Genomic DNA, 21103 nt, shown 5'->3' with positions numbered 1-21103 from the left:
ACTATCTTGAGTGATATTCACAATGTTCAAAAGAAAGCTCAGAAGTTGGTGTAAGCTTCAGCTTATGTTGGTGTATTATGTATGCTTTGACTCCATGCTTATGTGTTGTGTTTACGTGCTTTACAGAAGGTGCTGCGGAGGATGGAGATGAAGGCACCTCGAGTGTTTAAAAGTTAACTTTATATAAAAAATCGTTTACCGAAAAATAGATTGGTTTCAAAGGATATCATTTATATAGGTTTACAAAAAATGTAACAACGGACGTAAAACAGAAAACTCACTTTGATCTTATTTTGTTTCCTCCGTACGTCGATTGAAAGTGAACCAGTGGCAATATACTGGAACAAACACAGATACAAAGTCTTTGGTTAATAAAGGGACATCTTAATAGCATCATGAATAAACTTGGGTCATCACCTGAAACCCAAAAATTTAACTGGAGAACTTACAAGCAGGGCACACCAGACGGGTGCTGTCATAGACACAGAGCATCTGAAACTCAAACACGTATATGAAATGGTGGAGAGAGCACTGGAGATAGCACTAAAAATCTGAACAACCTGAGAGACAGAAAGAGACACAGCATTAGATTATATATTTTTATATTATATTACATACCGCACATAATTCAAAATGTTTGTATGATCTCTATACTTTGCATGTTTAACTAAGGAAGTTGAAAGGTGAAAGTGGAGCAACATCTTTGAAATGATCACTTTAGAATGACCATTGATCATTTTTCGTGCAGGTTGAATGGTTGAGTTTAATAAATGCTGACACCAATACAGATTGTGTAAATATTTATTCCCAGCAAGCTTTACATAGAGCATAAATAATGTATACAGAATACACCTTTTTGCAAAATCAAGTGGTAACGGAGCATGTAAAAGTGAGTTCTTACAAAGTCATTAAACGTCAGTGTGTTATTAGAAGCCCTACTGGATTTATACAGAATGTATGAAGAGCAGTATAGATAACATTTACAATAATAGTTTATCACTAACATTTTTACAGTAAAATAACATACATCTTACCTCTGGAAACCCTGACATCTCATATAAAAACACCCTTCCAAACCAACACAAGATTAAACAAACATAAGAAAACATACAGAAATCAACTTTTAAAAAGAAATTTATCATCTTGAAATACAGATCAAAGCTCATTTGTTAAGACGTGCCCAATAGGGAGGATCCTGATCTGTGATCGGTCAAGATCTGATCAAAGGTTGTTTTGGTTACACCGTCTCAAATGAAAAAGCTGTGTAACTGGGATTCTTTATATGTTTAAAGGGATACTCTTTTAAATTCTGTCATCATTTACTCACCCTCAAATTGTGCCAAGTCTGTATGAATTTCTTTGTCCTGATGAACAAAGATGTTTGGAAAAATGTTAGCAACTCTAGAATATCATTGACTACCGTTGAATTTTTTAGATTATATTTGAAAGAATTTAGAAAAGTAACCTTTGACTACCATTGTAATTTTTCCTACCATAGTAGTCAGTGATGTCCCAGGACCTTCAGTTGCTAAAATTTTTCCAAATCTTCCATATTTCCATACAGGTTTGAAACATCTAGAGAGGGAGTTATTCAATTTTTCGTGTATCCCTTATAAGTACAGTCTCTTTAACCATCCTAATGTATATATCACTGCTTTACATATTTTATAATATAAATACAAACCAATATATATGATGAATGTAAATTCCCTGTTTAATACATATATGTAACCTACTGTATATAGAAACAAGCAAAAAAAACATGTTGAAATGATTAAAAAATATGAATAGCTTTGACAACCTGCACTAAACAAATAAAAAATTAATGTAACCGTGTTATTGTTTTAGTTTACTAGTTGAACTATTTTCTATCCATAGACAGCAACGAGATTAAAATGATGTCAAGTAGAGAGTTTCGCTCCGATCGTGCGCTGTACTTTCACCATCTCCTGCATACATGTCAGCGAGTCTTGTGAAGTGAGATCCCCACTGCTGCAGATGCTGGTAGTCTTGACTGCCGTCACTGATGGAGGAATGCAGAGAGCTGAGAGATCCGGCGCTCGATCCGTCACCCTCATAACCAAACACCAGCAAAGAGTCACGCGGTGCCAAATGGTGGTCATCCACTGCAGTGTACAAAGTCTATACAACCACATAATGCAACATATTACACAAGGGTGTAGTGAAAATGATGTGTTCCTAAATGGCCTTTTACTGAAATAACATTCTTGCCAAACTAACATGACCTTAACTTAGCCAACAATCATTTTTAATTGATCCCTTCGCTACATACTGTAAGTGGGTAGTATAAAGACGTGTTTAGTGTGAGCCCTTATCTTAATGCCTGGGCGGTGTTCAATACATACATTATTAATGAAGTTTCCAATATCTTCATTGTCCTCACTATGTTGCCGATAGAAGAAATCCGTCGGCGTGATGTTTGTATAGAAAACCTGTGGTCCGCTGTGTAACAGGCTCATATCATAATCCTGTAACACACGTATGCGCACACACGTATTACAGGTTTATTTTAGAAGCTCAATCTGTTGTTTTTATGCTATACATTTGTTCGTAAACACTCTCTCACAAACACACATAAGGACAATACAAAGTCAAATATACAAAAACAAACAAATGTAAGCAGCCCCAGTGGAAAAGGACCTTCACCTGGTCTTCTTCCCCTCCTCCTTCCTCATTGTAACATAACATATTGTCCCTGTCATTGTCATCTGTCTGGATAAACTGTTTTTGCTTCCTCCCGCGCTTTCTCTTCAGAAAAAGTAGAAGCAACAATAGCAGCACTGAGGAAAAAATAAAGATTTTATCAACACAGTTTTTTTACCCACGTTCATCTGATAGCAGGTACGTAAAAACTCTTAAAATGGTTAGTTTTCAAATAAAAATATAAAGTAATAATTTGCTTACAAAGAAGGCAAAAGACAGCTGCTAACACATAAATATGCAGGGTGGAGACGTACGCAGCACGAACCCCAGCGAGGCATACGACATCACGGCCTTTACAGTCACACATCTCCACCATGACTGAGTTGTCCTTAAATAACATCTGGGAGTCATACACACGCACCAACAGGTGGTATTGGCCGACTTCGAGATGTCTGAGGGGGTTCAGCCACACAGCATCTCCTGAGATGAGAGTGAGTTAGAGAAGCATTTAGAAAACATAAACTCGTGGAGGTGCTTTTTAAGAGTACTGGTCGTACCACTGGAGTTGACGACGACGGTCCAGTTGTTTTGATATTCATTGTGCAGTTCTACATGGAACGGAAGGCTGTTTTCTGGCCCGTCTTGGTCTGTGATGGTCAATAGGACAGGTTCTGGTTCTGTTGAACACATCTGGGCTCTTTGCTGCTCCAGAACTGGGGCGTTGTCATTCACATCTGTTAGATGGATTATCAGTGTGCCGGTTCCTGTGGCTGGTTCATCATCTGGAGAAAACAAAGAAACCAAAACATCTTTATATTAAGCATTTCGATCTCCTAACCTAAATCTCGATTTAGATTTTGAAAACAGTGGAGCTTTTATACATTACCATTGTCATATGCCTCTATTAAGACCGTGTATTTTCCATTTTTTAGAAACGAGGCCTCTCTGTCCATGGGGTTCCTGACTTTAATTTGTCCAGTGTCTTCTGTGATCTCCAACCACTTAGCTATGTCTTTTGGTATCTTATATCTGACAAAAGAATACATTTAAATGTGTGAGAGCAGACAGGCAGAAGGGTTTTTAAAGCAGTGGTTAAAAAAGAGGGGGGTCCCAAGATGGATCCATGGGGGCCACAGTTTTTGTGGCATTTTATGAAATATGGAAATCAAAAATAAGACCACCAACCAAACTAATGAATGTTCCAGCATTGTTTAATTGAATATGTTTGTGGTTGAATTGAGTTTAAGATCATAAGTCTTGATTTGGGGGCCACAAAGCAAAGCACCCTACATAAAGAGACGCTGCTTTAAAGGGATTACAGTGGACTTACAGTCTTGCATATTCACTACGTTCTCAGGCCTCCGGTCAGAATATCAAAATCAAGTGCAGGTGGTAGATCCTTTTCCTATCTAGTGCTTAAACTTTGTTTTATTTCTCCATTGGAGTTTTGGGTTCCTAGCCACGTTGCATTCTGGGAACGGTTTGCCTGACTGGGGGGCAGCTGACATCTTTAGAATTTAAAGCATTCGTATTTATTAAAATAACTTTAAAATGTATTTATTATTATATATATTAATTTATGGTCCGTATAATATTTGACCTGTCTTTCTTTTATCTTAAATGTGGGCTTCTCTGACTTCTACAACCACGCTGTGTGTGTGTGCGCGTGCATGTGGAGTTGTGTTTTATTCATGTGCGTGTGTATGAACCTGTGTGTTTGTCTGTATTCTCTGTGTGTTCACTTCTTTTGTTTTAACTTGCATAACTTTAATGTTTTGCTTATAGTCAATATGTTTCATGTACAGCTGCTTTGTAACAATGAAAATTGTAAAAAGCGCTATTGAAATAAGTTGAGTTGACATGTATCTGGACACTCAAGCCACATTCAATGAATAAATATCATTTCAGTAGATGACATATCAATAGTTAAAGATACAAATGTTCTTGGAAACTCAGTTTAACATACACAAAGATTTGATTGTCAAATGAAAGCTGGTTAGAGTAATTTTTGAAACCCTCTAAAACAGGTTAACATAATTTGTTTAACAAATATGACATGTTTTTAGTGTTTGTTCTGAATTCACACACTTTAAATGTGGCTTAAGTCAGTCTGCGTATGTACTGCACGACCTTATGTTCTGTTGTCTAGCAGTATCGGGGTCCTTAGCTGTGTAGTAAGTGATGGTGCTGCCCACCGCGAGGTCCTCGGCCACGGGGACCTGCTTCTCAGTGGGTTCGAAGATGGGAGGCTCATTTACGTCCTGAACCGTGATGGTGACAGTCGCAGTCGAGGTTGATAGAGGAACAGCAAATGGAACTGTGTTCTCCACCACCACCAGCAAAGAGAAAGTGTTTCTGCCCTGCTCGAAGTCCAGACCCTAAACACACACAACTTGATTTTAACATCTCTAAAATAAAAACACTACATTTAAATAAAAATGTTTAACTTTGTGTTGTCGAAGTAGACAAGCTTTTTTAATACTTGTTGTTAGATGTGACATTTTTGCAAAACTCACAAACATAAAGGGTGACCATCAGTCACGGTTTTCTTAAAAAAAGAAAAAAATCGTTTTTGGGACATTTTACTTTTATTGTTGTGATGATTCCCTCCATCTTGTTGGGGGCGGTGCTAACGTTGAAGACTCCTTCCTCGTTGCCATCGATGATGGTGAACTTCACCATTGAGTTTGCAGTCGAAGGTTCGTCTTTATCTGTCACGGTCAACCATGCAACGATTTCCCCTACTTTATGTTCTCGCACCGTACCAGTATACTGCCAGAGCACATGGACATACACACAAAACACAACAATTTGTGACTACTCAACATTACCATCTTTAAAAACCAGGTCCTGGAAAATTGTGTTTAAACAAGGGGACTCACAATGTTTTGGCTGAATCTAGGGGCATGATCATTGCTATCGGTGACTTTGACGATAACCATACAAGTGGTGGACAAGCCAAGTCCCTCCAAATCTGCAGCCTCCACATGTAGTTTATACAAAGGATAAGTCTGTGTAGAGACATAGACAGACAGTCGTATTCCCTTGAAAGTGAAACGTATTCTCCAGTAAGTGTCTCTCTGTCAATGTTTGAGTTTTAGTACCTCTCTGTCTAAAATGCCAAAGGAGGAGACGCCAATGTTTCCAGTGACAGGGTCAATGCGGAACACATCACCGCTGGGTTCCTGCCTCACCAGTTTATACCGCACTATGCCGTTTAATGTTGTTGGATCATCCAAGTCCTTCGCTGACACTTGCACGACAGACACATCTGTAAAAAAACATGAACAGTATTCACTATAATAATTCTGAGTATAATTAAATATCTAAGGTCATATCTTTGGAAGATTTGTCATTTACTTGGCTTTGACTGTTCCAGGACCTCTCCACTAAAAGGATTATGGGTACAGACAGGTGCGTTGTCATTTTGGTCAATAATGTTTATGATGATTTCAGCAGATTTCTCAATGTAGTTATCGTTCTCCGCTGAGCCGTGAATCGTAAGCTGCTCCATACGCACCAAAAACAAGAACATTTATCAGCACAAATGTTGTTATGATAATTGTCTGAACAGGTTCTGAGAGCATGACAGATGACTCACGATGTATTCTTTAGTTTCCTCTCTGTCCAGTTTGTCAGTGACAGACAACATGCCTGAATATCTGTGCACTTTGAACAGACCAACGGGAGGCTGGTCAGCTCCAGGGCCTGTGATATAATAAACCATTTTCATCAAATCAGCTGCAGTGGACTTCATCTGTGGAGCACAAAACAAAGGGGTAGTATATAGGTAAACAAAATTGTTTTCTCATGTTTTTTTTCTGTGGAACACAAAAAAGCTGAATGTTAGAGACTGATGGCTCCAGTCACCATTGAGTTACATGAGTGAATGTCATACAGGACAACATAAGAGCACATGATGATAGAAATTCAGGCTTTTGTGACATGATAAACAAGAGCAGAACAAAGACCACCTTCACCACTTCCTTTGGAAAAGGGCCTCTGTCGTTTTCTGGGATGTTGATAGGGGGAATCATCCATTCCCTCTTTCTTCTGATCAAACTGGCCGATGCCTTCGGAAAGACCATCATCGGAAACACACTTTGGGTCCTTGGAGTTGTTGCATTCTGAAAGACGGGCTTTATTTTAAAACAAATGTATTAATATGAGCTGGAGGGACGGCAACAATACAGAAGTGTTTGTCGAGTCATCCCCAAATATCTAGACTATCTTCTAAGACAAAATCGTCTCTCATTTGTAAGTCGCTTTGGATAAAAGCATCTGCTAAATGTAAATGTCTTACTTGCTCAACGACTGCCGCATACTGTGGCTTGGTCTTAACCTGGAGTGTCAAAATCACCTGTACAAAGAATGTGGCAAAACATATTAGTAAGACAATGTTACACTGATGTGCATTTGCACAGAAATTCACATAAAATAATGTGACGTAAATGAAAAGTCAAGACTAATGCTGCCTTCACCTGCTCTCGGAAATTCGATAACTCACTTCAACACGGAAATAATTTATGGAATGGTGCTCTTTTAATGTTAGCAGATACTTGTAACGTTTTAATGCAACTTAATTATTAGTAAGTGTACTGTTTTAATGTTACCAAATCAAGACGTTACTACAGGTTACGGGGTTGAAGTGGGAATTATTGAATTTCCGAAAGAGCACATGAAGGCAGCATTAAATGCATGAAATTGCCAAAATAGGAACTACAAAGTCAGTTATATCTTTTAAAGTCTACAGACTCAAATAATAAAAAAAAGGAATTGTACAGTACATACTTTTCTTTTAATAAGCAGAATTCAATATAACAGATATTGTGATGTACATTTTTGTGTTGTGTAAAAATGAAAAAAAAAAAGAGATTTCTCATCAGCATTTCAACTGTAGATGTATTGTGCCCATTCCAGTCCAGGGTAACCATAACTAAATACATGTACTGTAGAAATATTACTGTTTTTTTTTTTGCTTAAACAAGTTTTGCTTAAGAAGTGAATATGAACTTATTGTCCTTGCTCTATTTGAGGTTTGACAAAAATACATTGCATCTTTTCTGTTTTTTCACCCTTATATATATATATCTCTCTCTATATATAGAGAGAGATATATATAAGCAACAATATTCTTATTTGAAATTAGGAGGAAAAATTCTTAGACGTTCACAGAATGAAACAACGATCATTTAAACGTGCATATATATTCAGAAAAACTGAATATAATTTTGAAAAGGTCTCTTCATTTTTTCCATAACTGTATGTGTTTAAGATCTTAAAACTGTCTAATGCAATAACATTAAAAATGTACATTAAAACACTCACCAGAGACAAAACACAGATGAAACCGATGTTACTGTATCCAGTCATGCTTCCATTTTCTATGAGCAACACGTCTCTCTTTCCATCCAAAGCTGTGTCAGAACATTTGCATGTTTTTGGGAAGGTGTTATTGACAAGTATCGACAACAGTTCATTAGAACTTGTCTTTTGAAGACGCGCCTTATAAAGTAAATAATACATTAGATCAACACTGGTATATAGCAGACAGGCCTCGGTTCACACACACACACAACAATGCCTCACTTTATTATTATAACTTATTATATTAGGTCTGCTTGCTGTAAACACTGCCTGTGGTGTTTCGTTTGAAACGCATTGAAGTTCAGCATACTAAATAATGAATATCAGGCTCAACAACTCATAAACAGCCATGAGCTCTCTAATATAATAAATAGATATGTCTACCATTTAGCTTCATAAAACATTATCGAACTTACAAATCAGGAAAACTATGAAGAAAGAAAGACCCAAAACAACAGGCCTTAATAACCATATTTATTTTATGGTACCTTTTCCAGGACATTTTAGAGTTCAAATGCAGCAATAGGAAAGGAGACTCTTGGAAAGAACACATACATGAGACAAACAAACACAGCACATTGATACAAAGTGACAACTCATCTACTGAAGCCAACCTCCACTAAGAGGTGTCAAGGTCATAGCTCTCTCTCTCTCTCCAATACACACACTGCAAAATAAATCACCTGCTCGGACAATCATTGTATGGAGGTTAAAGCTATAAAATGAGCAGCTCTGTAGTGTTGATTTCCAGATTCTCACCCAAGATCCCCATATCACAATCATCTTGGCGTTTAAACCAACAGTTAAATACATTTTCATGTGTGTTACGTAGGTCAAGTTGCTAACTTGACACAACTGACTGCACTGTTGGTCAATCTGCCTCCCAATGTTTGTGTACCACTCAGAGAATATAACGCATGGCTATGTAGTCCCAACATTTTTATATAATTATCATGTGAAGATAAACTATTAAATCATCATCCCAACAAAATCGCAAGACTTGCTATTCATGAAGTACTTCATATACTGTACACACAAATAAAAACGAGTCTCCCTTCTACATGAAGACTGCAGTATGACAGTCGCATAAAGTGTTCCCAAAGTAAATGAAAAGTAATAAAAATATAAAGTTTTAGCCTAGAGGAAACAAGTAGTGCTTTCCTGTTAATAAAGTAAACGTAACTATTCATTTAATCTTGAGGACACCCGCATTGCTTGAACGGATCCTTGTTTTACAATTATTGCATTAAAATGCAATGCCTTCATTTAATCACAGTACGTACATGTTGATCGATTTTAAATTCAAACCAGGCACAGAATTACCAGGAAAACATGCAAATCGGAGTGTTTCATCTGCCTGCATGGCTTGACCCTCAACCTTAAAGAATGAGTAATATCAGATCAGAAATACTACCATATTATATACTCTACATATGTACATTCTGTTCGTGTCTAATTTAGTAATACAAGGGTGTCCGGTCTTGATCCTAGAGGGTCACTGTCCTACTGAGTTTATCTTCAACCCAAATCAAAACACACAATTTTCAAGATATGGAATAACCATGTGATTGGTCAGAGTTGCAGCTAAACTCAATAACACTAGCACTCCAGGAGCAGGACTGATGGCCGCTGTAGCAGAACATACATATGTACTAACAAATCATCTCAATAAAGCAGATTATGATGCATTATTAAAATAACAAGCATTACAGATTTACTGTCGGACCGCTCCTGTGTTTATTCTCATAACATCCTCATGTTCTTTGAAAGTGTCAGATATGATGTGTTCTGACCTCCTTTCTTAGTGTGATTCAGGTTATTGTTTTTTTTACAGTATGCTTTCACGAGAGGTCCCACTAATGGAGGATGTGTTAGCTCGGCTGTCGTTAGAAACGGGCTTCCTGTTCCAGGTTTGAAAGTCCAGTAAGGTTTGATTGAGTCTCTCCATCCATTCGGTCCTTTCCTCTCGCGTGTCTGCGGAAAACCAGGACCTGCACGAGATCATTGACACAAATTACATCCAAAACTCTGAATTCAATGTAGAAATTTACTACTGCCTCATTTTAGGAATGGGAACAAATCCTGGAAAAACAAGGGTGAATTACTTCTTTAAGGTCTGGTTGTCTTGCTGCTCCGGGGTGTTTGTTTCTACCAATTCAAACGTGTGCGGCCGCGCACAGCATTCTCTCTTTACAGGGCTGACGCTGCAAAAGCCAAAGAGATGGAGACTGCCATCTGATGGCTGGAAGAGTGAAAGAGTACAGAAAAACATAAGTGAGCAGAAAAGATAGGAGATTTTAACATTTGGTGCTATTAAATTCTTATGAAATTCTTGTTGCAAGAACCCACCTTGTCACCCATCTCATTAGGATGATTCCAGTAGAGGAGATGTCCACCCTCCAGACAGAAGTATAACCTCTGCCAGGCTCCAAAACCACTCACATCCTCAAACATGGTCTGCATAAAGAGAAATACTTATTACTAAACAGACATCATAAAAAGAATGTCATCAATAACTTACCCAGTGAATGTTATTCATTTATGAACTTATGAACCAAACCTCCACAGACACAATACAGACTAAACGGAAGACAATTTTCATTCAACACTGAAGTTTTAGGATGAACTTCTCTAAAAAGTAACATCTGTTTTGCAAATACACTGTATATATTTTGCAACTGTGTTACAGCTTTTTGCCTATAAACAAATGAACACAGGAATGACATTCATCTGGCACCAAATGCAGTTGATGAAACCAGCCAAACAAGGCATGAGTCAAACATGCACACACATCAACCCACCAGAAAACCCTGATGCTTGACATTGGAGTGGCCTTCACTGTGCAGCCTCAGATAGATGTGGCCCTCTAAAGGAGAAAGAAACGGAACCTACACAAAACAACAAACACGTTAATGTGATTATAGTATAAACAACAGCTGTGAATGTCACACAACAACCGTTTAAAAGTCTACTCATGACCATGGATAATAATGTCACTTCATCGTAAATAACTAATTGCTACGATGTAATTTGAAGACAGGAAATTGCAGATTCCTCAAATAATTACACCTGCAAGACTACAATAACATTTGTATGATTCAAAACAGAAAATTAATTATTTTTCCTAGAAATTTGTAAACGGTTTATAAAATTCTATTACTTATTTTCAATGACTGTAGAAACTCTGCTCATATTACTGTCAAACATTAGATTTAAAAAAGGAAATGGGGTGTATCCAGAGTAAAAATATCAAATTAATAATTCAATAACAAACAACACACAGGGTGTGCAAAGCCCATTAAACCAAAAGAAGACAACGAAGGAGAAAGTGTGACACCTTTTCCTGAAACTCATCGCCAAGGAGTCGTCTGATTTTCCCTTCAAATTTTATCTGAGTGGAGACACAGGAAAGAAGGACAGAGACCCAATTACATCCCACCACAGTGCAAACTCAAAAAAAGACCCTCAGTACACCGTTCACCCAATTGCTGATGTGCATATGTGCTTCAGACCTGGGAGATTTAAAATAACTTGAGATAATAAGATCTCTATAAAATGACAGACAAGCGGTTTATTGACTTTAAAAAAGAAAGTATCTATGAGATGCTACGAGGTGAGAAGAGGCTTAAAAGGCTAAATAGGACGTTATTGCTTTTACTGTATATAAAGCTATTTAAAATGATTATAACAGTTATGTTAGGGCACACACACACTTTATTGTAAAGCCCATCTCACTTATTTCTAATTAACTCTCCAGTTTCTATGTATCAATACCTTGTCCAAAGGAAACTTGCTCTGTCCCAGTGAGCTCAATGTGACTTTGTGTGAGCCCACTAGTTTGAAGTTACTAGAACGCTGGGCGCTCAGACCTGGCAGAGTAGCAGCTATATCAAAGAAAAGAAAAACATCAGTGTTCGGAGGACCAACCAATGGCTGACAAATACTGCATATTAGATCATTAATAATACTTACATGTCACACTCTGGCTAGACTTCTAGAGAGAAAGACATTTTTTTTTTAGAGCTGAGGTAGTGTAACATTCAATATCATAATTTCCTTCCCCTCAAATTTGAAAACAATGAATTATAACAAAAAGAATAAGAATCATACCGTGATGCTGTGGAGTATTTTCTTGGGCGTCACCTAAAGACACAGACACCCTGTTAAAATAGATTTAAGTAAAAAAGACTGTTGCTTCAGGTTGACAAGTACATACCCTTGACTTTGTTGAGCTGCGGAACTGCTGAGGGTTAAGGCTGCAGGTATTACTCTGAGTATTAGACTACAACACAGAAAGCACATAAATGTACATTAACAACCCTGACAGGTGATAACTAGGTATGAAGTAGCAAAAAACTGTACCTACCAAACTGTACACTTCGATGTCAATCTCAAAATTGGAACGAATGTCTTGTCTAGTGATGAAAACATTTAAACCAGAGTAAATTACATCCGTTAGATTTAAGCACAGTTTTTTCGTCACGGTGTATTTTGGGTATAAAGCAATAGTTTGACTCACAGTGTAATGGAGGTTGGAAAGGTGATGGTGTCTCCATTCTGGGCATCTGCAGCTGTAGCCAATGGTGTTGCCACGATGTTACACGCACCATAACGAATCAGAACAAAGAAGTAGTGCATTGGGCGACCTTCGCAAACAAAACAGTATTACAAATGGTGCATTTAAAATTCAAGCTTTCAATAATAAATAATCACTCGTACCTGTGCGAGCCGAGCACACAAACTCCACCTTGAGGGGCAGCTGGATGCTGCTGATACTAACGGTGCCCCTGCAAGGCTGAAGAGGTGCCTTATGGGAGTCCGGTTCTTTAGACCCACCCTCCCTAACTCTGCTGACCTCTACCAGTAATGCTGCCCGCTTCTCGCCTGCATTTAGGAGAAGAGAACAATTAGACCATGTATACTGAATGTGACATCAGAACTTTGCAGAGGGTTCCAGCAGAGAAATGTGCGGCACTAGCAGCAGTTAAACTTACAGGAAACTAGGAGAAGTTTCTCAGCCTCTGCCTCCTGCATGGAGCCCTTCCCATGTTCCTCATCACTGCAGCAACTCAGAGCCTGCAGTGTCTGCGTTATGATCGTCTGTAACTTGGCTGCCTCCTCATTCAAAGTCTTAATACACAAAATACAACAACCCCTTACAAACTTGCATGCTCAGGTCAGGATAAAGATCTTGCTAAATAATCCACACACCTTATTCAGAACAGATGTCATATTTAATTTTTAACATTTAAAGGTGACGATACCAGTTTTCAAAACTTAAGTCAAATTTTCTGTAAATATAGTGTCTATTCTCTCTTTAAGGTCTAGTATCTAAACACTGAATTCAAACCTTAATTCTTTCTTTGGTGTTGATGGGCTGTTTTGGGCATATTTTCTCATGAACCTGCTTCTGACCTCCACTGGTCATGTTCTGAGTCGAGGGAGGGTGGATCTTCCTCTGCAAGCGGTAGGCGTCGATACTGTCAATCAAAAAATATAACACCAATAAATAACAAGTCACATGTATTTATTACATATAAAAATGTGTTATTAATACCACAAACTGTATAATTACTACTAATTCTTAACAGAGATTCAAAATAACAAAAACATTTACAAAGCATCTTAGATCATTTTGAGGGAGGTGCACCTGTACAGAGGTGGAACCGCATCAGCTGTGTGAAACTCTTCTTCAGGTAAGACCGGTGGGACCGATGGCTCAGCCGCAGTGATTTCAATCTTCTGTAGTAAGATTAAAAAACAGTTACAGTTTCATTTATCGATGTTGTAACTGAACCGTGCATGTATCTGTGAAAATATTTGACATTTGAATCTTCCCAAGAGAAAATGTAAAACACTTGCTGTGGTTTTATTTTATATGCAAAAAGGAATAATTATGAAAAAATGGACAAGATTTTCATGTATTGTAGGCTATATACTATTTAAGCTAAGCATCGGATGCTATTCGAGTATAGTTGGCTCTTGTATGATAAAACGCTTGTGATTTTCATAATTTGCCAGTTTCTCTGCATAAAAGCCTGGGCAAAATGCCAAAATGTAAATGTAAACCAATCAGGAATGACAGAATAATACCATTGGTGTGACAACAGCCTCCACTGATTTGCTGAGAGGAGAGAGGATACATCTGGGCGGCAGTGTCAGGTAGTCTTCATCGGCACCCACGGAGGTGTTGTCCATCTTCTGCTCCAGCTCTCCCTCACCGCTATCAGCAGGCTGGACTTCCTGCTCTTCATCACCTGCAGAACTGCCTTCAAATGTTTCCTCGTTCTCTTCACACATCTCACTATATTCTTGAGATGCCTGATTTGATTCAACCGTGTCTGGTTCTGGTTCGTCTTCCTTTTCAAGTCCTGATGAATTGTTATTATTCTTCTCTTCCTCCGATTCCTTCTCTACATCTTCATCTTCCTTGTCTGCGTGTTGCAAGACATCTTCAAACATTTTGTCAATAAGAGCAGAAGTGCTTAAAGCAGAGCGTTCTAATAAAGGAAAATTCATAATGATGTTCAGTTTCAAAATGATTAAATTTTGTAGTCCAAACGTTTGAGATCACAATAAATATCTGAAATAAGTGCCCCAGAACGGTTTGCTGTCCTACATTCTTGTATAAAGATTTGGAACAACTCAAGGGTGAGTAAATGATGACAACATTTTATTTTCTGGGCTCTTTAACAATGTGGTTACACACTCATACTGTATGGTTTGTTTAATCCAAAAAAAATCATAAAGCACATTTACCTGCTGATGAATTAAGGTCAAAGTGGGGAATCTCCTCAGTACATGGTGGCGTGGTGTTTAGACTTCCCTCCACCACCTTACTATCAACCTCACAGGAGCTGAATTCTGATTCCTTAAGCTCCTCCTGTAAAACCGCTCAAGGTTAAAATTGGCCTTTGTTTCAAGGTCAAAATGAGATTTCACCCCAAGCGTGTGCACAAATTACATCCATTTGTCCCAGTGGTGACAAGCAAATTTAAGATGAACCTCAAAACCAAGTGACAAAAAAGGTGAAGAGGCAACACAGGCCTTATATCCAGATCCACATAAATTCACATCAACAAAGTGTCTCGATGCTCACACTCCCGAGCTGTAATGAAGGCCATTGGAGTTTTCGAGTTTTCCTGGGAATCCAGGGTGAGGTTGTGGGTGGAGACCCCCTCTGAGAAAGTGGGGACACTTTGTATTTGATCTAAAGTTCTAAAATGCTCAAACACTGGACAAGAACACATACACATGTCTCAATACGGTCAGAGCACCCTAATAAACTTCTTAGGCTGATTGGCTCACCTCAGTAAGAGAAGACTCAGACAGACTCCTCTTAAACCACATGTTCTCTGCCACAGGCTGAACCTTTAATAGACGCAACTCCTCCACACGAGCCTGCAACCGAGAGACAGTGATGACCTCAATTCACCCAAATCCTGTTGTTCGCTCTAAAAGTTTTAAATTGAAAACAGGGCTTGAGGAAACATACTTGGCGGATACGGGAGGCTTCTTTACTGCTGGGTGTAACTGTGGCGTTAAGCTGCTTTTGGATGCCGTGCACGAAGTTGGATAGATTACGAGTGCAGGGGGTGAGGCGACCGGGACTGTTCAGAGGGGTTGGTGGTTTGAAGCGCTGCTGGCGGGAATTGAACTCGCCATCACCTTTGGAAAAAATACAGAGGTTTAGAGGCAGTTCATGATTTACGGATCATCTTTACTCCAATGGAAACTGAAAGAAAAGAGGTGTTTTGTGAGGAATAGCCTGTATGGGAGAATACTGACCGATATGACAAACATCTGAGGATATAGGTCTAGCAGAAACCTCAGACCCAGGGTCAGACACACAGCGCTGGATGAGACCAGTTCCACCTGCAAACATAAATACAAGAAATTTGATTAACATTAACAACCACAGAAAAATAGAATGACATGCTGCAAGTGTTAAAAATCTAAGGAGGCAAGGCAGAGCAGCGTTGAAAGAATGTATAAATGTTATACATAAATAGTCTTCATTTTACATATGAGAGTGATTTGACAAAATGAAAACCTGAATTTTCACCATCCCGTCTCTGGCTGAGCTGTTGGACCCTGGAGCGGATGGAAGCTATGGCTGGGGTGTCCGGTTTTACGTCCAGCTCTGTCAATCTCAAGCGGGTCCTGGCGGGGGATTTTGTGGGGTCTAGGTTCTCTTCTCCTGCAGCTAGCCGCCTTTTCTTTAACACATTTGCCAATTCTGGAAAACATTATAAAGTTCATGTCTCGATTAAATCCTTTTTTGTAAAGATCCGTAGTGGTCACTAAGAAGGTTGTCTTAACTTTAAATTAACTGCAAAAGGAACCGTATTCATTTTTTGTTGCATTCAATTTTAAAAGTATATGTACTATTCAAAGATCTATTGCACATGATTAAACCCGCCAAACATCTTATGCTTTGAAATAATATCTTAAACAATGTAAGCCTGCGCAATACTGGATTTACAGACACAACCACATTGTTTAACATGACAGGCAGGTGACAAGGTGACAGTCTTACCACTAGAGGTTGAAGAATTTTCATCCAATGGATCTCTCGGTCTCTTCTGATTTTCCATTTTTTTCTTAATCTTTTCACTTGACAGATAAAAAACGAAGTTAAGAAGTCGTCATTTTAGATTTAACCACATATCAAAGACCAAAAGGCTTAACGCGGTCGTAATTCACGTGTTCTTTCTATTTACTTCTTGAACAACTTAACTGTTAGCTAACGTTAGCTTTGTTACTCACATAGATGTGTTTAATACAAACGACTATTGATTTATTTTAATACAAAATTCAGCATTGTGTCACTTTCCATTTGAGAGTGTTGGTCAGCATAATTTCAATATAAGTTAATAATAAAATATAAAGTTTTTGCGGTTTTGTGAGGTCAAAGTGCAGCTAACTAGCTTTGTAACGTTAGGTCGAACAAAACAAACGCACGAAATCCAAACTTCTAAAAGACGCAACGAGCTAAAAGTATAACTAACTATACGTATACAATTTAGTTTGTAGCTTTTGTTTTAAAATGTGTTTTCTTACCTTAGTAAACAACCGTGTTAAGATTTGTGGAGTTTCAAACGTCTCTCTGCCCTGTCACCAGCAGTCAAGCGTTTGAATTTCCGCGGGCGCTGCGCGCATGCGCACAACATCAGCTCAAGTCAGACCCCAGTGGCTTATCACTGAAATGTACTTTACACAATACTAAGTTATAAAAGAATGATTTATACGATGTTGAATTACAAGTTTCGCTTGATATTTATTTGAATTTAATCTTATAAAAAGTTATAAAGTATTTAAAGTATTAACATTTGCCCATATCAATATAAATTGTACCTGACAATGTAATTGTATACCTGACAAATAAACCTGATTCTGTTTTCTACAAAATAGTTTAGAAATGCACTTCAACTTATGGGTAACACACTCATGTGTTTTATATCATTAGATAATACCCGTCTCATTAGATCAAGTTATAAGTTGGTCTGAGAAATGTAAACTTACAAGTAACCCAGTAACTTTCCTGCATCCATAACTAAAATGCGCTGTTTACTGTATCAGTACAATGCAAATTCAAATAGGCTCTTTGGTTGCTGCTACCTTTGTTTCATAACCAAAAACATCAAACCAGAATGATACAAATATATGAGCTCTCAAAACTCGCTTGCTCATAAGGAATCCGGTACAAAAGCAATCAACACATCCCACTGTAAACTTTTTACAAATAGTATTCAAATATATTTTTGTTTACTTTATAAACATATAAAGCATCACTAAGATCATTTGGATAAAATATTTTAATAGCCAGAGTAGATTTGAATGTAGAACAGAAAACAAGGCATGTCCAAATGAAGAGACACACTTATGTCTTATACACATTATAACATTACAGATATTATGAAATAACAGATTCTTCTGACGCAAATAGTTTGATGAACATAGATAAGGATTGTAATGTAAAGAGACTAGAAATCAGCACTTAAAGTGTAACTAGTGCTAAACCTTTACTAAAATTGGCTTTATGACCTTTACACCTTGCTCTACAACAATTTGGTTTAATTATTTATAAGCATTTTATGTTATTCACTGTGGAACTTTGAAACAATCTGCTTTCTGTACAAAGTGCAAAAGTGAACAATATCGCAAATGCCAAAACATTGAATTCAAATCAATAAAAAATGCTAAAATTAATAACTTAAAACAAAATGTGTGATATATTAATCTAATCTTCAGACGACACAATAACTGACAGAATGAATGCATAGATAAAATAATGTGTAATGGAAAAATAAGATAACTGATAACGTTAATGAGTTTTGCATAAAACAGACTAAAATGATAACATCTTCAAATTTATCTGTAATTGCAGTGAAATGTGAAGTCGTCTGCAAACAAATAGCCACTTCTTTAGAGCCATCAAATAGTATAAACAATTCTATAAATCTATACGATCAATGGACATACAAAAAGTGTGAGGTACAAGCAGACAAAATACAACACACTGGTAAGCATGTTTACACAGATTCATATTAGCCTTCACATTCTGACTGTGACCTTGACATTTTTGAAGTGCATCCACCCATTGTTTGCATTAATTGTTAACAAAACACATATTGAAATTTTATACCACTAACAGCGATTTAAACGCATTACAATATACATAGGCAAAAGATAATTCACAGCATGTTGTAAACATACATGTTTGCACCCCCTACAACAAGAAATGTTGACTTTTATTATTTATTATGAGAGGTTTTGCTGAAGTTTGAGTTAAAGTAAATCACTATGACCGTGATATCATCACGATACATGCGTGCTAGGTCACTAGGCAATGCCAGCATGGTTGCCAACCTCTCCTGGTCCATCTCTCCATACTCATTTGTGCTCAGTGCATGCCGAATTAAGTGTGTGGCTGCATTACGATCAAGTAAGGGGGTTGCCCTGGCCCGTCGCCGCAGCAACAGCTGATGCATTTGTCCCAAGTTAAGCTTGCTGGATGATACTGGCGCCTGCAGGTGAACACCTGTCAGGTGTTCCGCCACAAGTCTAACAGCCTCCTCGTTGCTCATTTCGTCCCAAAGACCATCGGAGGCCAAGATCAGAAACCGGTCCTGCGGTCTCAGGCGATGATAAGTTACCTCTGGTGTTGCATCTAAGTAAGGTGGAGTGAGGAAATTGGGTGGTGCATATTGATAAAGGTTCAGTGCGTCTAAATCAGAGTCTCCGTTCTCCAGCACACTTTGCTGCAGCTCTCGACTCCACTTAAAGCGCACATCTCCAAATGCACGTAGTGGCATCAGGACCCCAAGCAGTCTGTCGTCTACAATCACCGTTTGCTTTTCGCTGACTGGATGCTGGCTCCATACCCGCTCCAATTCTGCTTGATTGGTAGTGTTATGGTCTTGTGTGAGTGGTAGAGCATTCCAACTCCCATCATCCTCTTGGACTCCCAACACTGCACGACAGTCTCCCGCATTTGCAACGTGCACACCTTCTGGTCCTACGTGTGCTACACACGCAGTGCAACCGGCAAAAGCAGCCTGAATGGCCGTGCTGCGCATCAGGTCATTTGCCAGGGGTACCTGCGCTTCAAGGGAAAGATCCGTGTCTAGCCGCTGGAATGCGTAGCTGAAAGCATCTACGGGGCTCATGCCACCACCGTGTTCTTCACTTGCCAGAAGCTCCTGCCAGTAAACACGCAAATGATTGACATAGAGAGCGGCAGACTCCCTGTAGTTGTAGTCATTGCGATGCTTGTACCACTGCAGAATAGGCGGCACAGGTCGTGCTGTCTCCATGGCGGCCTCCAGATCCTCCAGGACAGATTCGGACATCATAGCCACAGCAATGTAATACGGTAGACGTTCACTGACTGCTTGAGCACACGCGTGACCGCCATGTCCATCAAACACACCAAATATCATGCCACGAGCTTGGAGGCAACTGGCACTACTGCGTCTGTCTTCAAGTGGAGTATTGGCTGCAAGCTGGTTACTCTCAAACCTCAGCACAGGGCTGAGACCACTCCGTCCATCAAACTCTGGAATGCGCACAGATTGTTCGTTAGCACACAGGACCGCATCGATCTGTAGCCGGTTGAGGTGGAAGTCCAGTGCGTTTTCTCCTTCCTGTCCTGATCTACCACCACGTGAGGAGATACCCCGTGCATGAGTGGGAAACCGGCAGGTTTTAGACAGTGCGGCAGGTGAAACATGGCCGTTAGCAAAGGAACTGGACAGATGTCTTATACCAGTGTTAATGAAAACTCTTGAACACACATAGCCAGACATTACTGTCTGAATGCAGGGACTGAAGAACTCTACAACTCCAGCACCTGGGAAAACAACGTGAGAGGATAACAGTTAGTTTCAGATGCTCTTAAAATGTTTATTAATGAATAACCTTATCTAAAGTCACACAGTTAAATCCTTTCATTTATTTAGAGCACCATGACATATATTTAGATTAAGTTATTATTAACAATGTGGACGCACTGACCAGCAAAATCTTGGACACGAACATTTTTATTTGTGTTTGTAATATAACATATAAAAAAAAATGTATGAGTATTTTAAAGTCAAAATGAAGTCTAAATCATATAAACACTCCTCCAGTTCAGTTGCTTGCTAGCGTCACCGCGGCTCTTACGTGACCCACATACGATTTTAAAGGTTTTTTATATTGTTTCGTCAACATACACATAACATAGAATTAAAGACAAGAAATTCAGACGAAAATAAATAAAAATTGCTAAGTTATAAACGAATGCCGGCTCAAACACATACCAGCAGTGACTGTTCGGAGCTGAATGATCTTCTTCTGCGCTCCGGTTTCATTGTGGGAGGCTGCACACGTGTTGCCCACAGCGCCCCACGCAGTCACGCCTCGAAAACAACAGTCGCCGTGAAATAAACGTTTTTCTCGTAAGATATATTTACGAGTACAAAAACGAAATATAATAGCACAAATACACATTATGCAAATATCAATAAATAAAGCTCTTCCATACACCTCTAGTTATTAAAAAATACAAAAGAAGGTCTCCCACATC

General features: G+C 38.6%; 3 protein-coding genes across 6 annotated transcripts; all 3 read right to left on the bottom strand.

Moving 5' to 3' along the window:
* Window positions 1-784: 784 nt before the first annotated feature.
* On the bottom strand, window positions 785-8082 carry LOC306899411 (B-cadherin). Of its 2 annotated transcripts, none has more exons than XM_079465631.1 (15): window positions 7993-8082; window positions 6968-7024; window positions 6639-6803; window positions 6266-6421; window positions 6025-6169; window positions 5769-5935; window positions 5547-5675; window positions 5251-5436; window positions 4795-5042; window positions 3551-3693; window positions 3222-3446; window positions 2926-3144; window positions 2668-2801; window positions 2367-2489; window positions 785-2142 (listed from the first exon to the last, which is right to left on the bottom strand). In XM_079465631.1, exons 1-15 carry the CDS (start codon window positions 8035-8037, stop codon window positions 1891-1893), a joined length of 2394 nt encoding a protein of 797 aa, XP_079321757.1. In that variant the 5' UTR covers window positions 8038-8082; the 3' UTR covers window positions 785-1890. The 2 variants fall into 2 exon arrangements, with proteins under 2 accessions (XP_079321757.1, XP_079321758.1); XM_079465632.1 differs by having other exon boundaries at window positions 6639-6791.
* Window positions 8083-8488: 406 nt separating this feature from the next.
* Window positions 8489-17236, bottom strand: anln2 (anillin, actin binding protein 2). Of its 3 annotated transcripts, XM_079466483.1 has the most exons (24): window positions 17095-17210; window positions 16571-16647; window positions 16085-16270; window positions 15820-15906; window positions 15527-15699; window positions 15340-15432; window positions 15131-15211; window positions 14791-14914; window positions 14125-14531; window positions 13682-13773; window positions 13382-13511; window positions 13026-13161; window positions 12751-12915; window positions 12551-12677; window positions 12398-12446; window positions 12248-12313; window positions 12142-12174; window positions 12004-12025; window positions 11806-11915; window positions 11369-11422; window positions 10833-10919; window positions 10381-10488; window positions 10137-10273; window positions 8490-10022 (listed from the first exon to the last, which is right to left on the bottom strand). In XM_079466483.1, the coding sequence occupies exons 2-24, from the start codon at window positions 16626-16628 to the stop codon at window positions 9860-9862; spliced, it is 2688 nt and encodes an 895-aa protein (XP_079322609.1). In that variant the 5' UTR covers window positions 16629-16647; window positions 17095-17210; the 3' UTR covers window positions 8490-9859. The 3 variants fall into 3 exon arrangements, with proteins under 3 accessions (XP_079322610.1, XP_079322609.1, XP_079322611.1); XM_079466484.1 differs by lacking the exon at window positions 11369-11422 and having other exon boundaries at window positions 8489-10022; window positions 17095-17236; XM_079466485.1 differs by lacking the exon at window positions 15131-15211.
* A 596-nt stretch (window positions 17237-17832) lies between these two features.
* On the bottom strand, window positions 17833-20931 carry pdp2 (putative pyruvate dehydrogenase phosphatase isoenzyme 2). The gene is made up of 2 exons (XM_079466537.1): window positions 20838-20931; window positions 17833-20386 (listed from the first exon to the last, which is right to left on the bottom strand). Exon 2 carries the CDS (start codon window positions 20340-20342, stop codon window positions 18789-18791), a length of 1554 nt encoding a protein of 517 aa, XP_079322663.1. The 5' UTR covers window positions 20343-20386; window positions 20838-20931; the 3' UTR covers window positions 17833-18788.
* Between the last annotated feature and the right edge of the window lie 172 nt (window positions 20932-21103).

Source organism: Barbatula barbatula (genome assembly GCF_947034865.1).
Source record: "Barbatula barbatula genome assembly, chromosome: 10".
Taxonomy (NCBI): Eukaryota; Metazoa; Chordata; class Actinopteri; order Cypriniformes; family Nemacheilidae; genus Barbatula; species Barbatula barbatula.
This window is presented reverse-complemented; position numbering and strand designations above follow the sequence as displayed.